Source organism: Euprymna scolopes, chromosome 5, assembly GCF_053919585.1.
Source record: "Euprymna scolopes isolate OS-2025 chromosome 5, ASM5391958v1, whole genome shotgun sequence".
NCBI lineage: Eukaryota > Metazoa > Mollusca > Cephalopoda > Sepiida > Sepiolidae > Euprymna > Euprymna scolopes.
The window spans coordinates 10518137-10540818 of record NC_136486.1 but is presented as its reverse complement, the minus strand read 5'-3'; the positions used below and the strand labels follow the sequence as shown (position 1 = coordinate 10540818).

The following is a 22682-nucleotide window of genomic DNA, read 5'->3' as shown; positions in this document are numbered from 1 at the left end:
TAACAGGAACATTCCCGAGTTCGACAAGATACACCCGAAGAAGGTCGGAGGTTACATCGACCGAAACATTGTGAAAATGACACAGAAGATGAGAACAGTAGTTGGAAGACTCCAAATAATATAAAGAAAAAAAATATCAATATAAATAATTAATACTGAAAGCAATACAAGCTTTCACTTACGAAATAAAATCAAAATATTCAAAGAGTCTCTTCTAATTTAAATAGGTTCCACCAAGAATATTAAATATTAAGCGAAAAGAGATCTCTTTAAATTTTTTTCAAGGGAGATAACTTATATGATTTTAGGAATGATGCTAATTGATATCCCAAGGACTTACTCTGGACAAAGAAAGATACAGAGACCAGGAAACAGGGAAAAGACATAAAAGGAAAAGCACCCTTTATATCTGCTAACTCGATCCTGCTGCTTCATCCAGCGCACATACATATACCTACTACATCTTCGTTTGATGGTGCAAATTCAGGATTACTCATTCAGCCACCATCAATGGTGTGCCTCATTATACACACCTCCATAGTCTGCGAGACTGAAGGATGCCCTACTATTTATAAAGATGGTGGTGAAATGATTACAGACATGGATTGCTAACTTGGATGTGTAAAGTTTGAATCTAGTTCATTCTACAGAAAGATTTTCATCAAATTCATGCTTCACCTTGTGTTTCACCTTCTGGAAAGGAGATTAATAAAATCACTTGTATAAACTTAAAGCAATATCATCTTGGTTAATTTTTATCAATACTTTCATCGCCTGAGAACTCTTCCTTCAAACTCCTTGCCTTAACATTCACGAGCAACATAAAAGAGAATAGATACAGTGAGAACATTGCCAAGGCTGCTGCAAAAATGGGTTCCCTCTTCAATGGTAAAAAATTTCTCATATTTGACAGTATCAATGTTACTATTCACCCATGTATGGAGTGTTGTTACCACATCTGGGCTGGTGCATCCATCAGTAGTCTCCCTATTAGTTAAGGTTCAAAATAGAATCTCAAGTCTTAATAGGTCCTGCACTATCAACCAAGCTTTAATCCTCGTCTCATTGCCATAATGTTGCATTCCTGTGCCTGTTTTAAAAGTATTTTTAGTGGAATGTACTTTGATGAACCCAATGTATTTGTACCCTCCCCTTCAATATACTCTGACAAACCCATTTAGCAACAAAATCTTACCCCCCCCCCCCTTCACTGAAAAGGTCCCTATATGGCAAAAAGCTTTCTACTCTAATAGCGTCTTCCCTTGAACTGCTGAACTTTTGAATTCTCGCCCTGCTTCCCTGACTATACTGACACACACAAGCTTAAATGTAATGTGAACAGACATCTCCCTCATCTCTTTATATATTTCTCTGTAGACATGGTCCCAAATAGTAGCTTCTTACACCCAAGTGGCAATACCTTACATGGGAGTTGAGAAAAAGTATAAGACAGAATAATAAGAAACAAATTACTTTTTAAAATTCGTATTCATTTTATATAATTATTTTCACATCTTCAGAATGTGCAATTATGTTTTTTTTTTGTTTTAAAAAAATGGCAGTAATATTTTTTTTTAACTTGATTAAAATCAAATTACCTTGATAAGAATAATAACAAATATAAAACTTGTTAACAAATATTGCCACTGAACTTGAGATGTGAACGAGATGATTCTAAACTCGTTGCCAAAAAACAAAAACAAAATGCCTCAAATGTAGAAAATCTGAAAATCAAGATGCTTGTGTAGATTAATGAGGTTTTAAACCAATGCATTTCAGGTGAAAACATTACACATTTATGTGTCATATTGAAATTAGTATTAATTCCAAAAAATTATACAGTAGCAAATGTGTTAGATGTATTCTTAAAAAATCAGACACAATTGCGTTGACATTTTTTAAACAAAAATGTCGAACCCTTAATTAAATCAAGGGAGATAAGCCAGTTTGTCATACTGAATTGGTCACAACTGCCATATTAAAACATACAATAAAACTTGATGATTCAATAAATTCTATTTTTCCTTGTAATTATTTTCTACTGAATCATATTTCATTATTTTTGGATTTTATAATATTACAATGACACATAAGTACACATTCTTTCACCTGAAATGTATTAGTTTAAAAACATCACTAATTTACACAAGCACCAAATAAAATATCATACTCAAATACACAAAGACAAACAGAAAATATAAATTTAAAAACATTTATGAATCTAACAAACTTTTTCATTTTTTTTCTGTAATGTTTTTTTTAAGTTAAATTATTACAATATTTAATTTTATTGCTACAAAAAAGCAAAAAAAAACCCCCAAAAACAATGGAATATATGAAAGACAATAAAATGATTGATTGCAAAAAAATGAGATACACAAGACATTAAACAATGAAAAATTATTTCTGTTATCAATGAGTAGAAATATAAATGTAGCAATCTGACCACAAATAAGAGTTTCAGTTCTCAGAGTAAACAAACAAAATTATATCACCTCAATCTGAATAGAAATGGCACTGTGGGTTTAACTGGCTTCCTCCAAAGGAGGAAATTCTATGGGAGTATGAAATTCACGAGTGGTCCCTAGTAGCATGTATATCCCCATTAAGGGAGATGTTAGGTTTTTGCAACTCTTGCAGGGAGTTGTCAACGCCTTCCTACATATAGCACCTGGAATTCCCAAACTGGTCACCCATCTGGTACTGACCAGGCTCAATGTTGCTTAACTTTGGTGAATTAACGAGAACTGGTGTGTCAATCTAAATAACACAACTTAACATTACAGTATGACAAACCACGACAAGATAATTATTTTGAATGGAAATAATAGAAATCACAATTCCTTATTTCAAACGATTTAAACATTTAGTAACTGAGGATGCAGAGTTTTTTTTCTTCAAAAAAAAAAAAAAAAAAAATAATAATAATAATTCCATAAATACACAGGACTAAACCTTGGTGGGTTAAATAAAATTCTTCCTAAATTCTACGACTTGATTAGGGTTGCAGAAACAATATAGTTGAAATGTTGTAAAATTAAGTGAATGGTCTAAAAAAAAAAAAAAAAAAAAAAAAAAAAAAAAAATTAAAAAAAAATTAAAAAATTGACAAATGAAAAAAAATAAATTGACAAATGAAAAAAAAATAAATAAAAATTGACAAATGAAAAAAAATAAATAAAAATTGACAAATGAAAAAAAATAAATAAAAATTGACAAATGAAAAAAAAATAAAAAATTGACAAATGAAAAAAAATAAAAACTTGACAAATGAAAAAAATAAATAAAAATTGACAAATGAAAAAAAATAAACAGCATCCTTGTATTTTCGTGTGGCATATTGATTAAAAATAATTAAACATTTTTTTTTTTGTTATACAATTGTAAAATTAAAAAGAAATGCATATGGTCCGGAGATGATAATCTAAAATGGAGAAAGTATTCCGTTTTGAGATGCTTATACAAAGAGAGAGAGCAAAAAAAAAAGTCACTTTGCATCATTTCTTAAAAAAGAAAAGAATTCTGGTTGATTTGTTAAGCAAAAAATGTATTATATATAATACATCACTAATAATAAATTCAAATAATTATATAAACTTCTGATTAAATGAAAACTATATTGTTTTATTAAATAATATAAAAACATAAAGTTTATGTGTTTCATTTTTATTCAAATAAATATTTTACAGTGGAACCTCTACTTTCAAACATATTTTGTTTTGAAAAGCTGTTCTAAAATTAAATTGCTCGAAAACTGAATCATATTTTCCCATTAAAAATAATGTAAAAAAAAAACAAAAAAAAAAAACATTAGAACCTGACCCAATTTCAAGTTGGCATCTTCCAGCAATTTACGGTAAATAGTAGGAAGATGCCGATGTGATTAGCCAATAATTCATCAGCTGACAATAATTTTCAATGAAATCGTGAAGTCATTGCAAGACAAAAAATTTTTTTGTTTTTAAATTAAGAATCAATTACACCATTACTGTGTGAAGTTGTGGAAAAAAAAAAAAAAAAAAAGACCTCCTCCCGCAGCCTATAGATTTTGTTTGCTAAAAAATAGTAGAAAACCTTTTAGTAATAAAAAATCGCCACCTACCCCGCCTAAAAAAAAAAGAAAAAAAAAAAGTTAAAACAAAAAGAAAAGTCGGTCAAACTACTTAACTTTCTTTGAAGAAAAAAACAATTTTAGAGTAGTTTCCATGTTTTTCTCATAATTAAAAGAACATATTTGAAAAATTTCTTAAACTTTTCTTGAATGAAAAATATTTTTCTTGAACCAGAGATAAAAATTGCTTTCTTTCACAGAAAAAAAAAAAAAAAATTTTTTTTTACAAATAATTACACATGGTAACTATTTTCTTATTTTATAGTTTTCTTTTGTTTTTTTTTTTTAATGTTTTGAGTTAATCGTCTCTGGCAGTCTCTATGTCAGCTTTTTCCAGCTGCTTACATAACCATGCCAGAACATGCTAATGTCAAGTTGAGTCGGGTTCTGAAGAAATACCAAAGACTGATGTGTTTGTTCCAAGAAATAAATGAATGCTTATCAATATATTTTATATTCTTCAACTGCACAAACCAGGGCTGCCACTCAATTTTCTAACAAACCCAGATTTAACTGCAAAATAAATTCAGACTCAATTTAATTCTTACATATAGACTATGTTTTTAAAATGGGTTAATATACAAAATTATTACATATCTGTTGTATTATTTTCAATGGTAACTCTAATAGATAATATAAGACCTTATTTTTTAAAGAAATATATTCTCTGAATTTTTTATGAATTAAGATTATTTTTATTATATATTTTGATCATTTTACTGAAGATTTTGTAATTTTTTTTATGTTTATAAGTATTTAAAAGTATAGTTTCTAAGAAAAACCCAGATTAAAAAAAACAAAAAACAAAAACAAACAAATTGATTTTAAAAACCCAGATCTGGATGTAAATACCCAGGTATGGCAACCCTGCACAGAACTGCAAGCGTTTTATCAGTCAGTATGCTTCAGATGTTGGCACGGTTTGGGACTCGAAATTTTGTTTGAAAACAGAGGCATTTCCAGTTTGAATATTTTTGTACGAAATTTCAATTGTTCCAGTCTTGAAATGGTCATAATTAAAGTAAACTATAATTGCAAAATATTTAAAAAAAAAAAAAAAGTATGCCATACTGGAGGTGCTTAATGTATACATGGTTCAATGTTATTTTATAATGTCGTCAACCATCTTATTTCTTAGATAAAATTAAAAGGAAAAAGCTAAGAGAGTAAATCAAGTAAGACGATCTTAGAAAGTATAAAACGACAAGCAAAAATTTATTGCTCAATTAGTTTTAACATAATTGGGTTTTTATTTAGAAAAAGTTTAATCAAAATAAACAAAAACACAAAAAATTTTTATGATGTACATACTTGTTATGGAATGAAGAGGGTATATTCTAAAAATCATGTAAATTGATGAAGTATTTTTTTTTCCATGTAGAAAATCATTTTTTATGATTGTAAGAGTAAATGGTATCCAATACAAGTGTGATTTTGATATCGATAAGTGAACTTGAGTTATCTCCCATGTCACATCAAAAGATAGCATCCCACTTCATAAAAAAATTTGATTTTCTTAGTTTAAAAAAACTACTTGATGAATTTACATAATTTTTGGAATATAACATATTCATTCCATGAAGAGTACAGGTATAATGAAGATTTGTCAGTATATTTATTTTTTTTATGAAGTCCAATTCTAAATAAGAACCCATAATTGCTACTGTATAATAATAAACATGAAAGCTGCATAAATTTGAAATCTTTCAGTTTACTTTAGATCTGGGCAAATTCAAAAAAATAAAATAGAAACAGATCACAATTCTCAGAAATCATGAAAAAGAAAATAAATAAACAAAAAACGCAAGGGAGATAACTAATGATTTGACAACACTGACAACACAATCGATATTAAATAACAATAACAATCTAGGCAGATCAGAATAATAACACAATTCCAGAAAGAAGGCACTGAAAATTTTTGATAAAAAATTATGACAGTCAATCAGATATAAAAGAAAAGTATAAGACTATAATCACCAATGACTTTCGAGACTAGAACGTTTTCATGAAATATTAAAAACAGGCTATCAAATGTACTTATATTAAAAACTTTCATTTAGCTTTTCATTTCTAAAAAATTACCTAATAAAATTTTTAATGAATTATAAAATAAAAAAAAAAAAAAAGAATTGTATAAAAATTCCATTAATTACCAATTACGATTATGAATAATTAAAATTAGGCATTGACCGGTGAAACAAACAAATCTTAAAATTGCTTTATAGGCAGATAAATACAGAGTTATTTATTTCTAATATATGACAAAATATGTAAAAAGGGAAAGGTAGTTTTCTTGAAGCATTGTTGGTACATAAATATGTCAATGTATAAGAAGGCTGTTAGTAATGTTGAATACCGAAGTGTTGAAGTGATCTCTTAACAAATAGATAAAGGTTTATTCAGACTATAAATCTCCATACATCTATTTTTCTTCAAAATCATTCACATATATAAATCAATATCTTCGTTCATTTGTCTTATTTTTAAAATTTTTTTCATATATCACATCACTTGAACACCCCGGTATTCTACATTGTTAACAACTTTCTCGCTTATATATAAAATATTCAATTTTAAACTAGTTGTATTTACCCGGCACTCCCCAGACGGAAACATTGCTGGGTGGAGAACTTAGAGAAAAAGAATTCAAAATAAAGTCATGCCCACATTTTTTTTAAAAATAAAATCTTTAAAATTCGTCTTAGTTTTCCCTTATTTTATTGATTTCAATAAATATTTGATTTATGCTAAATTAAAGAGTTTTTGTTTTGCAGGACAACTTTATATAGAAATTTTAAATAGTTCATTTAACTTTTGTGTCTGTATATTAAAGACAATTCTAAAATATATCTCGAATGAACATTGATTGATGAAGATAGATAGTCTTACATGATGATGAAACTATAAATGCTATCAAAGGTTTTGTTGTGTTTGTTCAAAAGGTTTTAAATATGAAAGGATAAAAGATTAAAGTCTGGAGTTCTGATTCAAGTTGCTCAAAACTTGCAATGAGGTACAGATTCATGGGTTGATTGATGGTGCCAATCCTGGATAGATTCCTTTGTAAGAATAATGAAAGTCTTTTGAAACAAATATTTCAAGATTTCTTGACCATCTTCAAATAGTGAACATCACAGATTGGAATATTCGCTGCAGTTCTTGAAGAGAGCTATACATTCCTCTTTTCCTCTTTAAAAAGTTCATTTTTTGTTTAAGGAATGTTTTTGAGTGTCAAAAAAATTAGAATTTTGTTTTATTTTTGTAGATTTTTTATATTTGTTTCTTTGTTTTTTGGCATGTTTTTTGTCATTTTTTTTTTTTTTTTACAGTTGAGGGGAATAAAGTGAAATGCATTGTTACCGAACAATTGGTTCATGTTCAGTTGAATACAAACCCAAGTGAACACCAGGTACAATTGTGTCAGGAAGTAAACCTGTAAAAGTAAAAATAATAATTGAAGGAGGCATATTTCAAATAAAAAAGGCAAATTAATAACTACTAGCAGACCCCCATTAAAATTTCATAGTTGTGATAAGACAAAACGAAAAAAATTTAAATGATCAAAATTCTATGAAATGCAAGATTTGTTGGTATATGGCTCAGGTAGAGGTGTGAGTGACAGGCAAGTGAACTGTGACAATGTTATTGGAATAAAACATTTTAATAATAAAAGTTGAGTTGAGACTGGAATTTAATGTCAAAAATAATTAATCCAGATAAATATGTAAAACAATAAAATGTTTACAGGGATTTTTAATAAGATAGGAGTGGAATGTTCAGTAAAAATAAACAAAAACATTTTATAATTTTACCAAGTCCTGGATCTAATGTACGAGAATGTAACAAAGATATAATTTTTATATACACACATAATCAGTTAGCAGGAGAGAGATTCAGTCAGAGAGAGACAGACCAAGTAATTAGTCTCAGAGAGAGTCTGTGTCGAGACTCACGAGTCAATCTTTTGAGGTTCACAGGAAGCATCTGGTAGACAGCAGGTGAAAGATGTAAGAAACAAGAGGGGGTGGCGAGGTAGAATAGGCGTACAGACCAAGAGGGGGTGGCGACATAGAGAAGGCGCACAGACCAAGAGGGGGTGGCGACATAGAGAAGGCGCACAGACCAAGAGGGGGTGGGGAGGTAGAGAAAGAGCACAGACCAGGACAGGGTGGGGAGGTAGAGAAATAGCACAGACCAGGACAGGGTGGGGAGGTAGAGAAATAGTACAGACCAGGACAGGGTGGGGAGGTAGAGAAATAGCACAGACCAGGACAGGGTGGGGAGGTAGAGAAATAGCACAGACCAGGACAGGGTGGGGAGGTAGAGAAAGAGCACAGACCAGGAGGGAGTGAGGTGGCAGAGAAGATGCAAAGACCAAGAGAGGGAGAGGCAGAGAAGGAGCACTAATCATAATGGGAGGCAAAGAAGAGGTTGAAAAGCAAAGAATGTCACAGATAAGGAGAGAAGTGGATATTGATAAGTGAGAGGCTAAAAATGGGCACATGAGCAGTGGAGGTAGAGAACATTTAACTGAAGTGGAGAAGTATAATTAAAAAAATAAAAATAAAATAAAAAAAAACAATAAAAAAAAAAATGGATTCTTTTCAACATACGAACATTCTCATTCAGTCCAGTTATCCTAAATTCGACTCGCCTGCTATCGTGACTTCCGGCCTTATATTACCTCATTTTCGTGTGTAGCCTCACTGATATGCAAATTACATCAAACTACATTACCTCTGATCCTTAAAAATCACCTCATAAACTTGAAACCCTGCTAGTCTCTCTAATAGCCCACGTTACACGTCCAGACACATCCGGCCCACGATACTCGGCCAGACCATGATACTCCACTAAGCAAACAGCTTGCCCTCATTAAATGGCTAAGCACACAGCTAGATCTTACTTAAAAACTTTATACAACACAACTGAATCACATTTCCATTTCTTCATTTAAAAACAAGGACTTTTTCAGAAAGTAAAATAAAAAAAAAACATTGCATTTTAAGAATTAGTCATTTTAAAGCAACAACTTTTTTTTTTCAGCAAATGCAACCAAATTTCAGTTTAAATTTCTCATTTAAAAACGACTTTTACATACAAGTCGATCGAATCACATTGTAAGTTCTTTTAAAAGCGACAAAAAAAAAATCTGACTCGAATTGTACTTCAATAAAATAATAAATATGCACATACTTTAAATTATCAATAGCATGACAAATTTTCACGTTGACTTTCAGAAGATCTTCCAACATTTAACCAAATCATATTTAAACACGTTCATTTCACGATGACAAAAAAAAAAAAAAGAAAATCTAATATATCTCACTGGGAATACCAAACAAAAAAAAAAAAAAAAAAAAAAAAAAAAAAAAAGAAAAGGTCCAACTCACTTCGTTGTCGTATCTTAACCTCTCTGACCACAACTTGTTTAAATTTTTCTTTTCTTAACGCTTTAAATTTTTAAAGGTCTATGTATGAATCATTTATATCTTTCCATTTTTTTAAATTGGACGCATGCCATTTAAGATTACCATTCTTTCAACACTTTGAATTTTCACAGTTTGACGCAACTCATTGAATCTTTCCCTTCCTCGAGGCTTTTAAATTTCATCTAGGTCGCAGCGACTTTATTTTTCAGGCCAAAATAGCTTATAATTAAAAAAAAAAAAAAAAAAAAAATGGATTCTTGTCAGCATTCAAACATTCTCAGTTCCGATCTGCTCAGTCCCGTTCTCCTGAACTAGACTCGCCCGTCATCTTAACTTCCAGCCTTATATTACTGCATTTTGGTGTGTAGCCTCATTGATATGCAAATTATATCGAACTACAGAAGGTAGATAGAAAAAAGAGGGGTAGAGAGATAAAGCAGAGAAGAATAGAAATACGGAGTGAAAAAGTGAGAGTAAGAGAGTAGAAGAGGTGAAAAACTCACTTTTGTGGTTGTCCAATAAGAAAGCATCGTCTTCAAATTTGACCATTGGTTTATGAGTACACATCACAGGTTCTTGTAACATATGATCAACAGAGCTTCAAAAATAAAATTAGAAAAATCTTAAAAGTGTGTGAAAAAAAAAAAAAAAAAAAAAAAAAAAAAAAAAGAATATATGTAAAACGTTTTTATCAGAATTGAACTGAGAGATAACAGTCAGGGACTGGAAGTGATCCGAGAAATCTAAAAACGAATTGGGGAAAGCGGAAATTTTAAATAGTCAAATGCTGAACTAATAGAACATTGCTTTTGTACAATCTTTTTTCTTATGGTGATCTGTGTAAAATGGACTTAAAAGTCTTGAGTCTAAGATTAACACTGAATTTATAACACTGCATGATGACTGGTGTTCCACTTTTTCCCTAACCCTGTTCTCTACATGCCCCCGACCCACCTTATGACTGCCACACCAGTGTTTTGTGGTCACATGTTAAGACAGTTCTGTATACTTGTGTTGGTCCTTGCATTTGTGGAGACAATGGTCTTGGTGGTCGTGTTACACTTATGCTGTGTTGTAGGATCGGACTCGTTAGTTTATGCCTGATCGGGTCTTGGTTATCCACCTCCATATCTGCGTCAGATGTGTTGTTTGCCATCACTACATCATCATCCGTCTTTTTCACGTTCATCGTCTCGTGTATGTTACAAGGAATACGCTGTCCTCCATTCCTGGCCTTCGAGGAGGTGATTGGAGAGGTGGTTGTATGAGTGAATAATCTGGCGTATCCATGATAGGTTGAATTTTCCAAAGAAAACGACGATTGCGTAGTGTGATCCTGCCGCTTTCATCTAACCGTATCCGGTATTGTCTATTACCCATGGTCTCAATAACTCTCCCTATTTTTGCCCATCATCGCGGATATGGTCCCCTCCTGATTCTGTACCTGAACGGATTTGCCAACCTGAAGCTGTTGGAGTGACCTGGCTGTGCATGTTTGTTTATCACATGCCTTCTTGCCATCACACTTTCTCTTAATTCTTTAATTTCTGTCCACCGATTGTGAATCCGCATAGGGAGGTAAGCTCTTATTGTTTGATCATATAACATTTTGGCTGGTGATAATCTGATGTCCTGGTAGGGTGCGTTCCTTTGAGTCATCATCGCCTGTGCAGCTTGATCGTGACATAGGTGGCAGTAGCCATCAATGCAGTCCATGAGTATTCTTTTGTCTGTTTTTACGGCCAATTCAGCTTGGTCATTTCTTTGGAGATAATATGCAGATGATATATGTCTCTTTACGCCTCGGTCTCCTAGGAACGATTTATACTTAAATGGTGGCGCTCCATCAGATGATATCTCCTCTGGTGCACTATATGTGTGGGACCAACCCCTCAATGCATCACATACTGCTTCAGCCTTCCCTGATCGTAGCGGGACAACTTCAATCCAGCCAGTGTATCGGTCTGCAAATACCATGTAACTCTTCCCATGCATGAGGATGGCATTAATGGTTTTCTATGTTAAGATGATCAAATTGCATTTTCGACATTGTACTCTTGTTTGTCAGATACTCATGTCTAGACCAACAAAGCCAAAATAATCTTTGTCTAGCATTAGCTAACATCCCATTCACCCTTTGATGAGTGAAGTTCAGTGCCTCTAGTACCTTAGTTTTAAGCTGCTTTGGTATTAGAATTTTATCCCCTTTTACGGGTACCCCTTCCAAACAATATAGTTGGTCTGCCATCATCCAGAATTGTCGGGCTTTCGGTGGCAGTTCGTGTTGTGACTTCGAGAACCTGTCTTGTATATATATCGCCAACGTTCGGTATTCCTCATCAGTGGCCGCTTCTGTCACGATTCTATCCCAGATTATAGTTTTAAACTTGAGGTCATGTGCATACGCGGCTGTAATTGATGGTTGCATGGCTCCCTCAATCTGCAGAATAGTACCGGTGTAGGACATGACCGCCTAGGGGAGCGATATCACTTCGCATTGTGGAGATTAAGATCCCCTAAAACCTTGAGTAAGGTCGGGTAAATATGCCGAGATTGTCTGTTAAACATTGATTGAATCCCAGACAGCGGCGGGTAACCTATCAACAGGGATGGATTTATTGTGTTTTTGTAAAAACAGACATTTTTTATTGTTTTAAAAAATGACAGGAAATTTCAGAATAATGTAGAATGAAATCATACGTTCGTTTGGCCCAACGAACACCTGCTCAGGCTGTCTGGCTTTCTGAGTGGGAAAGTGACAATGTTGACCTTTTGGGGCGTGTGAATAGAAATTGACTTTTGATCTCAGAATGATAGATTACAAAAAGTTACACTAGACATTAAATGATAGGTCAAGCAGATTGCCCTAACCAACCCTTTCTCTTAGTATATAAGCGAATGCCTGTGCCGAAATTAGCAGATTGAAGCAAACTCTCAAGAGGAACACACGCTCCTAGGGAACAACCAAACCTCTCTATCCGTTCCGACTGCCATTGTGGAGAACAAAGAATAAGATTTTGGAAGACCTTGATGTTTCTGGTGTAATCAAACTGAGCAATGTACATATGTAAAAAGAAAACCCTGTAATTTTCGTGAATTAACTTTTTAGTAGTCTAGAATCCTCCGAGTCTGTTTTCCTTTTGGTGTGCATGCAAAGCTAATTGATTTTCAGCGGAAATCGACACGAAGCCTGCGACACTGAGAATTCATGTTTAGTGCTCCCAGAGAAAGACGATCAATGGCCAGTGCAGTTCAACAGGGTCAGAAGTCATCTGCTGACCCAAGGCGGGAGTACTCCACAGTGGTCCTTAATCTGCTATGTTTGACAGTGCTGGGTATCAAGAAGTGCAGTTTGGTGCGGCATTAAGTTTTCCAGGAATGTGTTTAATCCAGAACCTGTACATTAATGACCGTTCTTTGAAAGAAAACAGAGGGTTATTTATGTTTTCCAGGACCTGATCTGAGAATATTTTTATCAGTGGCTGGTGGTCCACTGTAACTAATAACTCTGAGCACCCCAAAACGAACATCCAAGAAGACTCCAACTCGTATATCAATGCCAGTGCTTCACAAATCATTTTCCAGTAGTCCTTACCATAGCCAGGTCCTAATTCCATTGGAGATTGGCAGTGTTTCTGAAACAGAAAATACCCAATGCCAACCTTGCTATAGTCCGTTGAGAGGTAAGTTGTCCTGTTCATCTCAAATGTTTTGACCCCCTTCTTGATTTTCCAAACAATGTTTTTTTTTTTGACTCTTCAAAAAAGTTGTTTTGAGTAGCATCCCAATAAAATTTGCTGTCCTTCGTCCACAACGATTCTCAAAAGGGGAACATGATATTGGTCTGTGAAAATGCATATGATACCAGGTTAACCAATCCAAACCATGATCTGACGTCTGGAAAGTGAGAATGGCTACAGTCATTCTTTTAGTTGGCCTTACACCGTCAGTCATTATTAAAAAGCTGGCAAATTCGATTTCCTTACCTGCAAATTGAAACTTATCAGGATTGAAGACAATTCCATTTTTGCCGCAATGGGTGATATAGTCCAGTGTGCCAGAAGGTAAATTCCATAGTTTTCACACGGGCACAACAGAACTCATTTCTTGGAAGGTGGGAAATTGGCCAGTAGAAATTCCAGATAAATGAATTCTACACCCATGAAAAAATTATTACATATTTTTCTGGAAAAGGGTGAACTCATTTTAAGTTATCAGATGGGTTAGATTAATACAATGATATACAGAGTTCAGTGCTTGAGAGGATTAATATTAATTTGCTTTATAAAATATCTAAAGTGACATGTTATAAAAAAAAAACAAAAAAAAACAAGATTTAAAAAAAAAAAAAATGGTTAGAATTAAAATACTTACTCAAACCCTGGTTCATAAGGTTCTAATTCCAGAAAATCAAAGAGGACAGGTGGAATGTAACCATTATTGCAGGTCGTCTGGCAAATTGTCTGCAAATAGTTTCCAAAAATGAAATCACACACAAAAAAAAAAAATTCAAGAGTAAAGATTGAAATAGTGTTCAGATTTTATTGGATGAATTTTGGAATAGAAAATAATCATTGGTTGGGTAAAATGAATGATTTTTTTCATCTAAATGATAACAATGCAAAAGTTTTCATTTATCACATGTATACATAACTAAATATTTTGTGTATTGATATTCATATTAAAAAACCCTTTTTTCTATTTATTTAAAAAGAAAATACAAGTTTGTTATACATGACCTGTTGGTTAAGGTTACTCGTGACCCGTTATGGCTAGCTAAAGAAATAGTGAGTTTATTAATTATGGCAAAAACATATGTGCTTACACAGAACAATGGTCACCACTTTTAATATGAGGAATTACATTGCTTGATATCCGGAAAACTACTTATTTGCAGAAAATTGAAATGCGATATTCGTTTTCAGCATACCTGAAAACCTGCAAATGTCATTTTAAAGAAAATGTTAAGGTGGAAATGAAATAAAAATTTACCAAAACTTTTATTTTATATTTGCTTAAAAAAAAAAAAAAAAAAAAAAAAAAAGCTACATTATATATGGTGTTGTCATCCGTACCTTAAAATTTGTCTGACGCCACTTCTGCTGAATAGCTTTGTAAATAAAGAAGTGCGACTTTTAACGAAAGCATTTATCATGAGTCAACAGCTATAACTTTTGCCCGCTTTTAACAGGTTAAAACTCTATTGTTTGCATCATCTTCAATTAATAAACATTTGCAAGTAATTTTAATGTCTTTAAACTGTCAATTATGGAATGTAATGCAATAAAAAAGGCTTAAAAGTAGTTTAAATTGTAAAAACTAAAGCAAATATGCAAGAAAAGTAACTGCTATTGCGTTTGCTTAGTTACAGTGAAAAATAGGATTTACCGATTAAATGATTTTAATTTCTTTGGTTTTTCTTAACCAGTTAACCATGAGATGTCACTTTTATTGTCTTTGGTAACAGTTACTTATTGTACGATTTTTTGTTACATTCCATTTTTAAAAAAAGTGAGATGTTATGTTAAGTACATGGTTTCAACGACTGGGCAAGCTGATCCTGTAATTTTAAACTGTCAATTACAGAATATATTAAAGTTTTTAAAATAGATTAAATTGTAAACATATTTGTTTTGCTTGAAAATGATTCCAACTTGCAATGAAAAATACAAATATAATTTGTAAAATGTAATGAAAAAGTGTAAGGAAAAATTCAAGATGGCGCCCGACTCTCTCTTTAACACGGTAAGATATCCTCAACACGGCACAAGAAGCAACAGTCACACGATTCCCCAGCCAACTCAATCGTCACTCCCCCACGTCTTTCCCCTCACCCGCTTTTATCGTCGTTCTAGGCCGGCTAAATTTGCATATTCCGAGAATTCGTGTGACTTTGCGAGACATCATACTTTACAAAAGACGGCGGTCACCATCTTGGTCTTTCTTTTCTATTTTTGGTCGGTAACGCTGAGCTGGTCTCGAGGTAAGTCTTTTTCCCCTCATCCGTCTCCCCCAACGTACCCACACAACACGCAAACACGCGGGCGCTTATCTCCTGGGTGCACGTTACATAAAATGTTGATGAAAAAAAAAGCAGATTTTCTTTGCCAGATTTTTTCTTTAGGGGACTGACTTGATTATCAATGATTAGCCATTGGTTTTAAATTGCAAGTTAAATATAATGTAACAGTGTGTACGGGTGTGTGTGTGAGAGAATCAGCAGTAGCCAAGGGCTGGCTGGCTAATGATAGTATTAGCAGCAGCAGCTGTTAATGCATGTATGCAAATTAGCAAATGTCTGTGAGCTTGCGTCACAAGAAAAAGAAACAAGGACAGCACATGGTCAGAAAAGAGAAGGAAGTTGCGTGCCGGACAAGGTGGAGGTGTAAAGTCGAGGGCAAGAAAGAGCTAGCTGATGGTCGGCAGGAGGTGATGAGGAGAAAGACTTTTAAAAGGTACATATGTGTGCGAAAGAACTTTTGCAAGAGAGTGAAGTATGTAGTTTTGTAGGAACCATGAATAAATGCATTTCATTTGTACTTAAAAGAAAAATATGATTTTTGTTTCTTTCCTTTATTCCTGCAACATTATAAAACTGCCCACCCCAAAATCGATCAAGTGAATTGATTTCTATCAATTTCTTTCTATTTCTTATTTACAAAAATAAATTGTCTGGCATGTAAAGTCATTCTTGAAATAGAAAAATGTAGCTCCAAGAAAAAAAAAAAAATGGCAACAAAAATCCAGTTGCAGAAGCTTTCACAGGTAAAGAATTAATCCAGTTGACATCAGCAAAAATGTAATAACTTTCTCATTTTGACACAGAAAAATATGATTGGAAAATTAAAACATTCAGCCATTTTATAAAGCTGTTCTGGCATCTGATTGGTTTGTTCTTGTTATACATGCTTGTATAAATAGAATTCCTGTCACACGTGGTCGTATAAATAGAATTCCTGCCACACGTGGTCGTATAAATAGAATTCCTGCCACACGTGGTCGTATAAATAGAATTCCTGCCACACGTGGTCGTATAAATAGAATTCCTGCCACACGTGGTCGTATAAATAGAATTCCTGCCACACGTGGTCGTATAAATAGAAGTCCTGCCACACGTGGTCGTATAAATAGAAGTCCTGTCACATGTGGTCATATAAATAGAATCGCATAAATTTATGGGAGCATACCTTTTCATTATACCAAAAATATAGTAACAAATTGAATGAATAGATTTGTATTGACAAGAAATTTATTAAACATTAATTTAAAAATTTTACTTGGAAATAATAGCCAGCTAGTATTTAATAGATGACTTGTATGTTTTTTTATACTAATTAAGTTATGAGACAATTTTGCTATTACATCTAATGATATGCGTTACTGGTTTAATAACTACTCAAAAATGACCAACAGACAAACTATACTCTGTAACACATTTGACAACTCAGATTAAATAGAAATGTAGAAACGACTGGATGCATGATGATTTTAAAGTGCGTTCCAAGATGCATTTTCTTTTATCGCTTAATCTGTTATGGCCAACTTGCTCTCTTCAAGGCGATACCTGCCCTCAGTTCAAGGAAAATAACTATTACATTTTTGTAAATGTACTTAATATTCACATATGCCTGTATTTCTTGCTTCTACTTTAATCATCATTTACTATTAATTGATTATTGAAAAAAAAAAAAAAATGCAGCAAGACAAAACTTTTTCCTTCTGAATATTTGAGATTAGGATTGATTTTTAGTTTTATTTTGGATTCTTTGGACTACAGTTTTCATTGAGTGTTATTTTCACAAATAGGAACTGTGGCATGGTGGATAAAACACTTGGTAAAATTCAGTTGTAAAAGTTACACTATTCTGGAGGTTGAAGGTTCAATCCTCAGTATGGGTGACATTCATTTGTGAATTACTTAGGATTAGTATCCAGTCATGGCTGATGAAATGGGAGTATGCTACTCCCATGAATTAAATAAAGGGTTCTGTTAAAAATTCTGTACATTCCCAAATTCGGCAGAAAGATTTCATAGCTTGACAAGATACAACTGAACAAGGTCGAAGGTTACATTGATCGAAACAGTGTGAAAAGAACACTCAAGATGAGAACAGTAGTCTGAAGAATACAAATACAATTTTTTTTTAATTTGATTAAAGTTTCAATTTTTGTACAAAACATCCGTTCCTTCAAATAAAAAAAAATTCTTCTATCTTGCAACATCAAACTAATTATTTAAGCCACATCACATGCACAGATAAAAATGGTTCTACTGATATTTCTGCCTTTAACATCCCAACTTACCTGAATATATGTCTGCAAACCTTGTTTTCTTTGCTCTAAGACTTTTAAGTTCCATTTCAACATTTTCTTGGGCGGAAATTCTGGAGTGACCATAAGTTTTTTCAACTTAGAAAAAAAAAAAAAAGAAAAAAAAAAGACATTTTAATTTACACTGCGTATCAACTTATTAACAAGTTTACATTTTACGAGTGAATAAAAATCCATGAAACTTTGAGAAAGTGCTTTTAATACTATTCAGCTACTCCAGTAAGAAAAAAGTATTTAAAGCAGTATTAGTGAAACTATGGCAGAAGATAGGAATATCTGTTATTAACGAGGTTGACAAAAAAAAAAAAAAAAAAAAAAAAAAAAAAAACAATATACCCATAACTTGTTTATTGAAATAATTTTCAAACATTAAATGAACTAGGAAAAATGCTTAGCACACAATAACTAAATAGCAATTTTTAAGTTGACATAATTAGTATGGGATATGCGATTCTTTTTTATGAATGACTTGTAAATGTCACTGGTCCACAGAATTAGTCAAATTTGTGATTTTGTTAACAGTTATTCCTCACCAATACCTCTTTGGAGAGCATCCCATAACTCATCTTTACTCTTAAATTGGCATCCACTTGCATAGAAGCGTTGCTTCATGATACTCCAAAGGTTCTCAATTGGGTCCAAATCTGGTGAATTGCAGACCACTCCATCTTCTGTAGCACAGAGAACCCCAGTTGTTGCAAATACTCTTTGCTTTTGTTTGCTGCATGCGTTGGAGCATTATCATGCATAAAAATGATGGTTCTTTTGAATGTCAACCTTTGCTTCTTCAGCCATGGTTCAAAGGGCTTCTTCAGAAAATCTATGTTAGCATTTGACGTCATTTTTACGCCTTCTGGGACTCTCCATGAGCCAACTAAAGTACCTCCGATAATTCCAGCCCTGTGGGCTGAATCTGGCTTGTGAGCCTTAGGTTTAAACCAGGGGTCTCCAAACTATATATTTTAGGTGAAAACATTATGTATTATGCCGTCATGTCGAAATTAGTATCAATTGGAAAAATTTTTAAAATGATCCAGTAGAAAAATTACAAGTAAAAATAAAAATGATTGAATTTAACAATTTACAATGTTGGAGAGTTTGCAAGATCCAAGGGAGGTAACTTCCATTAATAATTTTGACTAGATAAATATGTACTGCCATTTTTTTTTTTTTTTTTTTAAACACAAGATCTCGGAATGTAAATGTGGCTCATTTTTTAATTTAAAATACTTCTCGCACACCATCTACTGGATGATTTTTAACAATTTTGGGAATTTATACTAATTTCAACATGATCCATAAGTACATAATGTTTTCACCTCAAATGTGTTACTATAAAAGATCAACGATTTACACAAGCACTGAAAATTCATGAATATTAGCATAAAAAAAAAAAAAAAAAAACATACCTGTTTATGTAATTCTTCAAATTCTGTGTATCTCCGCTCAACAGCATTATATCTGCCAGACATCCACACTTGGATATAAAAAACCTGATGATAAAACAAACACGAACTTTATCAGGTGAAGAAAGATTGGGAATGAATAACAAGATCAACTGTTCTCATCTTCAGTGTTATTCTCACAATGTTTTCTGTGCTCATTTAGGTGGATGTTGTCGAACTCTGGAAATTTCAAGTTCAGCGGAGATTCTTAAGTTTGAGGTTACAACAGCCACATGTGTGTGTGTTGCCAGTAGTTACAAAATGTGGCTGGTTCATCTCAAGTTAAGCTGGAAAAGAATTAAGGGTTTTCTTATATCTAACCTATACTTACTTAGTATAGATCAGTATACAAAATTCCCATTCCCTCTCAATATACCCCATACATAATTTTAAATATAAAACACACAGTCGGAGAGAGAAAGAGAAAAGGGGAGAGAGAGAGAAGGAGAAGGATAGATAGAGAGAGAAGGAGTAGGAGAGAGAGTAGGAGTAGGAGAGAGAGAAGGAGTAGGAGAGAGAGAAGGAGTAGGAGAGAGAGAAGGAGTAGGAGAGAGAGAGAGAGAGGAGTAGGAGAGAGAGAGAGAGAGGAGTAGGAGAGAGAGAGAGAGAGGAGTAGGAAGAGAGAGAGGAGAGGAGTAGGAGAGAGAGAGAGGAGGTAGGAGAGAGAGAGGAGTAGAAGAGAGATAGAGTAGGAGAGAGATAGGAGATAGGAGTAGAGAGAGAGAGAGGAGTAGGAGAGAGAGAGAGAGGAGTAGGAGAGAGAGAGAGAGAGGAGTAGGAGAGAGAGAGAGAGGAGTAGGAGAGAGAGAGAGAGAGGAGTAGGAGAGAGAGAGAGAGAGAGAGAGGAGAGAGAGAGAGAGAGAGGAGAGAGAGAGAAAGAGAGGAGAGAGAGAGAGGAGTAGGAGAGAGAGAGAGAGAGAGGAGTAGGAGAGAGAGAGAGAGGAGTAGGAGAGAGAGAGAGAGAGAGGAGTAGGAGAGAGAGAGAGAGAGAGAGAGGAGTAGGAGAGAGAGAGAGAGAGGAGTAGGAGAGAGAGAGAGAGAGGAGTAGGAGAGAGAGAGAGAGAGAGGAGTAGGAGAGAGAGAGAGAGGAGTAGGAGAGAGAGAGAGAGGAGTAGGAGAGAGAGGAGTAGGAGAGAGAGAGAGAGAGAGGAGTAGGAGAGAGAGAGAGAGAGAGGAGTAGGAGAGAGAGAGAGAGAGGAGTAGGAGAGAGAGAGAGAGAGAGGAGTAGGAGAGAGAGAGAGAGTAGGAGAGAGAGAGAGAGTAGGAGAGAGAGAGAGAGTAGGAGAGAGGGAGAGAGAGTAGGAGAGAGGGAGAGAGAGTAGGAGAGAGGGAGAGAGAGTAGGAGAGAGGGAGAGAGAGTAGGAGAGAGGGAGAGAGGAGTAGGAGAGAGAGAGAGAGGAGTAGGAGAGAGAGAGAGAGAGGAGTAGGAGAGAGAGAGAGAGAGGAGTAGGAGAGAGAGAGAGAGAGGAGTAGGAGAGAGAGAGAGAGAGGAGTAGGAGAGAGAGAGAGAGAGAGAGGAGAGAGAGAGAGAGAGGAGAGAGAGAGAGAGAGAGAGGAGAGAGAGAGAGGAGTAGGAGAGAGAGAGAGAGAGGAGTAGGAGAGAGAGAGAGAGAGGAGTAGGAGAGAGAGAGAGAGAGGAGTAGGAGAGAGAGAGAGAGGAGTAGGAGAGAGAGAGAGAGAGAGAGGAGTAGGAGAGAGAGAGAGAGAGAGGAGTAGGAGAGAGAGAGAGAGAGGAGGAGAGAGAGAGAGAGAGAGAGAGGAGTAGGAGAGAGAGAGAGAGAGAGAGAGGAGTAGGAGAGAGAGAGAGAGAGAGAGGAGTAGGAGAGAGAGAGAGAGAGGAGTAGGAGAGAGAGAGAGAGAGGAGTAGGAGAGAGAGAGAGAGTAGGAGAGAGAGAGAGAGAGAGGAGTAGGAGAGAGAGAGAGAGAGAGAGGAGTAGGAGAGAGAGAGGAGTAGGAGAGAGAGAGAGAGGAGTAGGAGAGAGAGAGAGAGGAGTAGGAGAGAGAGAGAGAGGAGTAGGAGAGAGAGAGAGAGAGAGGAGTAGGAGAGAGAGAGAGAGAGAGAGGAGTAGGAGAGAGAGAGAGAGAGAGAGGAGTAGGAGAGAGAGAGAGAGAGGAGTAGGAGAGAGAGAGAGAGAGAGAGGAGTAGGAGAGAGAGAGAGAGAGAGGAGTAGGAGAGAGAGAGAGAGAGAGAGAGAGGAGTAGGAGAGAGAGAGAGAGAGAGAGGAGTAGGAGAGAGAGAGAGAGAGAGGAGTAGGAGAGAGAGAGAGAGAGAGAGAGAGAGAGAGAGAGGAGTAGAGAGAGAGAGAGAGAGAGAGGAGTAGGAGAGAGAGAGAGAGAGAGAGGAGTAGGAGAGAGAGAGAGGAGTAGGAGAGAGAGAGAGAGGAGTAGGAGAGAGAGAGAGGAGTAGGAGAGAGAGAGAGGAGTAGGAGAGAGAGAGAGGAGTAGGAGAGAGAGAGAGGAGTAGGAGAGAGAGAGAGAGGAGTAGGAGAGAGAGAGAGAGGAGTAGGAAAGAGAGAGAGAGGAGTAGGAGAGAGAGGAGTAGGAGAGAGAGGAGTAGGAGAGAGAGGAGTAGGAGAGAGAGAGAGTAGGAGAGAGAGAGAGTAGGAGAGAGAGAGAGGTAGGAGAGAGAGAGAGAGAGTAGGAGAGAGAGAGAGAGTAGGAGAGAGAGAGAGAGAGAGGAGAGAGAGAGTAGGAGAGAGGGGAGAGAGAGAGTAGGAGAGAGAGAGAGTAGGAGAGAGAGAGAGAGTAGGAGAGAGAGAGAGTAGGAGAGAGAGGAGTAGGAGAGAGAGAGAGAGTAGGAGAGAGAGAGAGAGTAGGAGAGAGAGAGAGCGTAGGAGAGAGAGAGAGAGTAGGAGAGAGAGAGAGTAGGAGAGAGAGAGAGAGAGAGTAGGAGAGAGAGAGTAGGAGAGAGTAGGAGAGAGAGAGTAGGAGAGAGAGAGAGTAGGAGAGAGAGAGAGTAGGAGAGAGAGAGAGTAGGAGAGAGAGGGAGGGAGTGAAAAAGGGAGAAACGGAGTGTGATAAACACCAACTCAACACAAAAGGAACTAAAATAGGATTGTCAATGAAGGTGTGGTAGTGAACAAAAACAATGGAGGTCAATATGTTTAGAGTTGGACAGTTTTAGAATTGCCAATAAGTTTTGTTACAATTTTACTGATAGTTTCGTTTTTTTTTTTTTTATTACATAGGAGTCACCACTTATCAAGGCCTGGAGGCCACTCGAGGATAAGGGTTATGGAGTGTACAGTAGTCAATGGGGAAAAATTTGTAATCGTTAGTAATAGGCATTTGGTAAATTGGATTACTTACGGAGGCGGTTCATCAAGAATTTGTTTATGTTGGACTTGAAGACAACCAAGT

General features: G+C 35.0%; 1 protein-coding gene across 2 annotated transcripts in view; it reads right to left on the bottom strand.

Annotated features, from left to right (window-relative positions):
* Positions 1-6594: 6594 nt before the first annotated feature.
* Positions 6595-22682, bottom strand: part of LOC145276704 (sorting nexin-24-like) — a 72653-nt gene continuing 56565 nt past the window's right edge. The window contains exons 1-6 of one of the 2 annotated variants that reach the window (XM_080127900.1): positions 22632-22682; positions 19287-19370; positions 17851-17955; positions 13921-14009; positions 10050-10144; positions 6595-7547 (exon numbers count right to left, since the gene is read on the bottom strand). In XM_080127900.1, the coding sequence (XP_079984026.1) occupies positions 7471-7547; positions 10050-10144; positions 13921-14009; positions 17851-17955; positions 19287-19349 (429 nt within the window). In that variant the 5' untranslated portion in view covers positions 19350-19370; positions 22632-22682 and the 3' untranslated portion in view covers positions 6595-7470. The remainder of the gene's footprint in view (positions 7548-10049; positions 10145-13920; positions 14010-17850; positions 17956-19286; positions 19371-22631) is intronic. The other variant, XM_080127899.1, reaches the window with a different exon arrangement.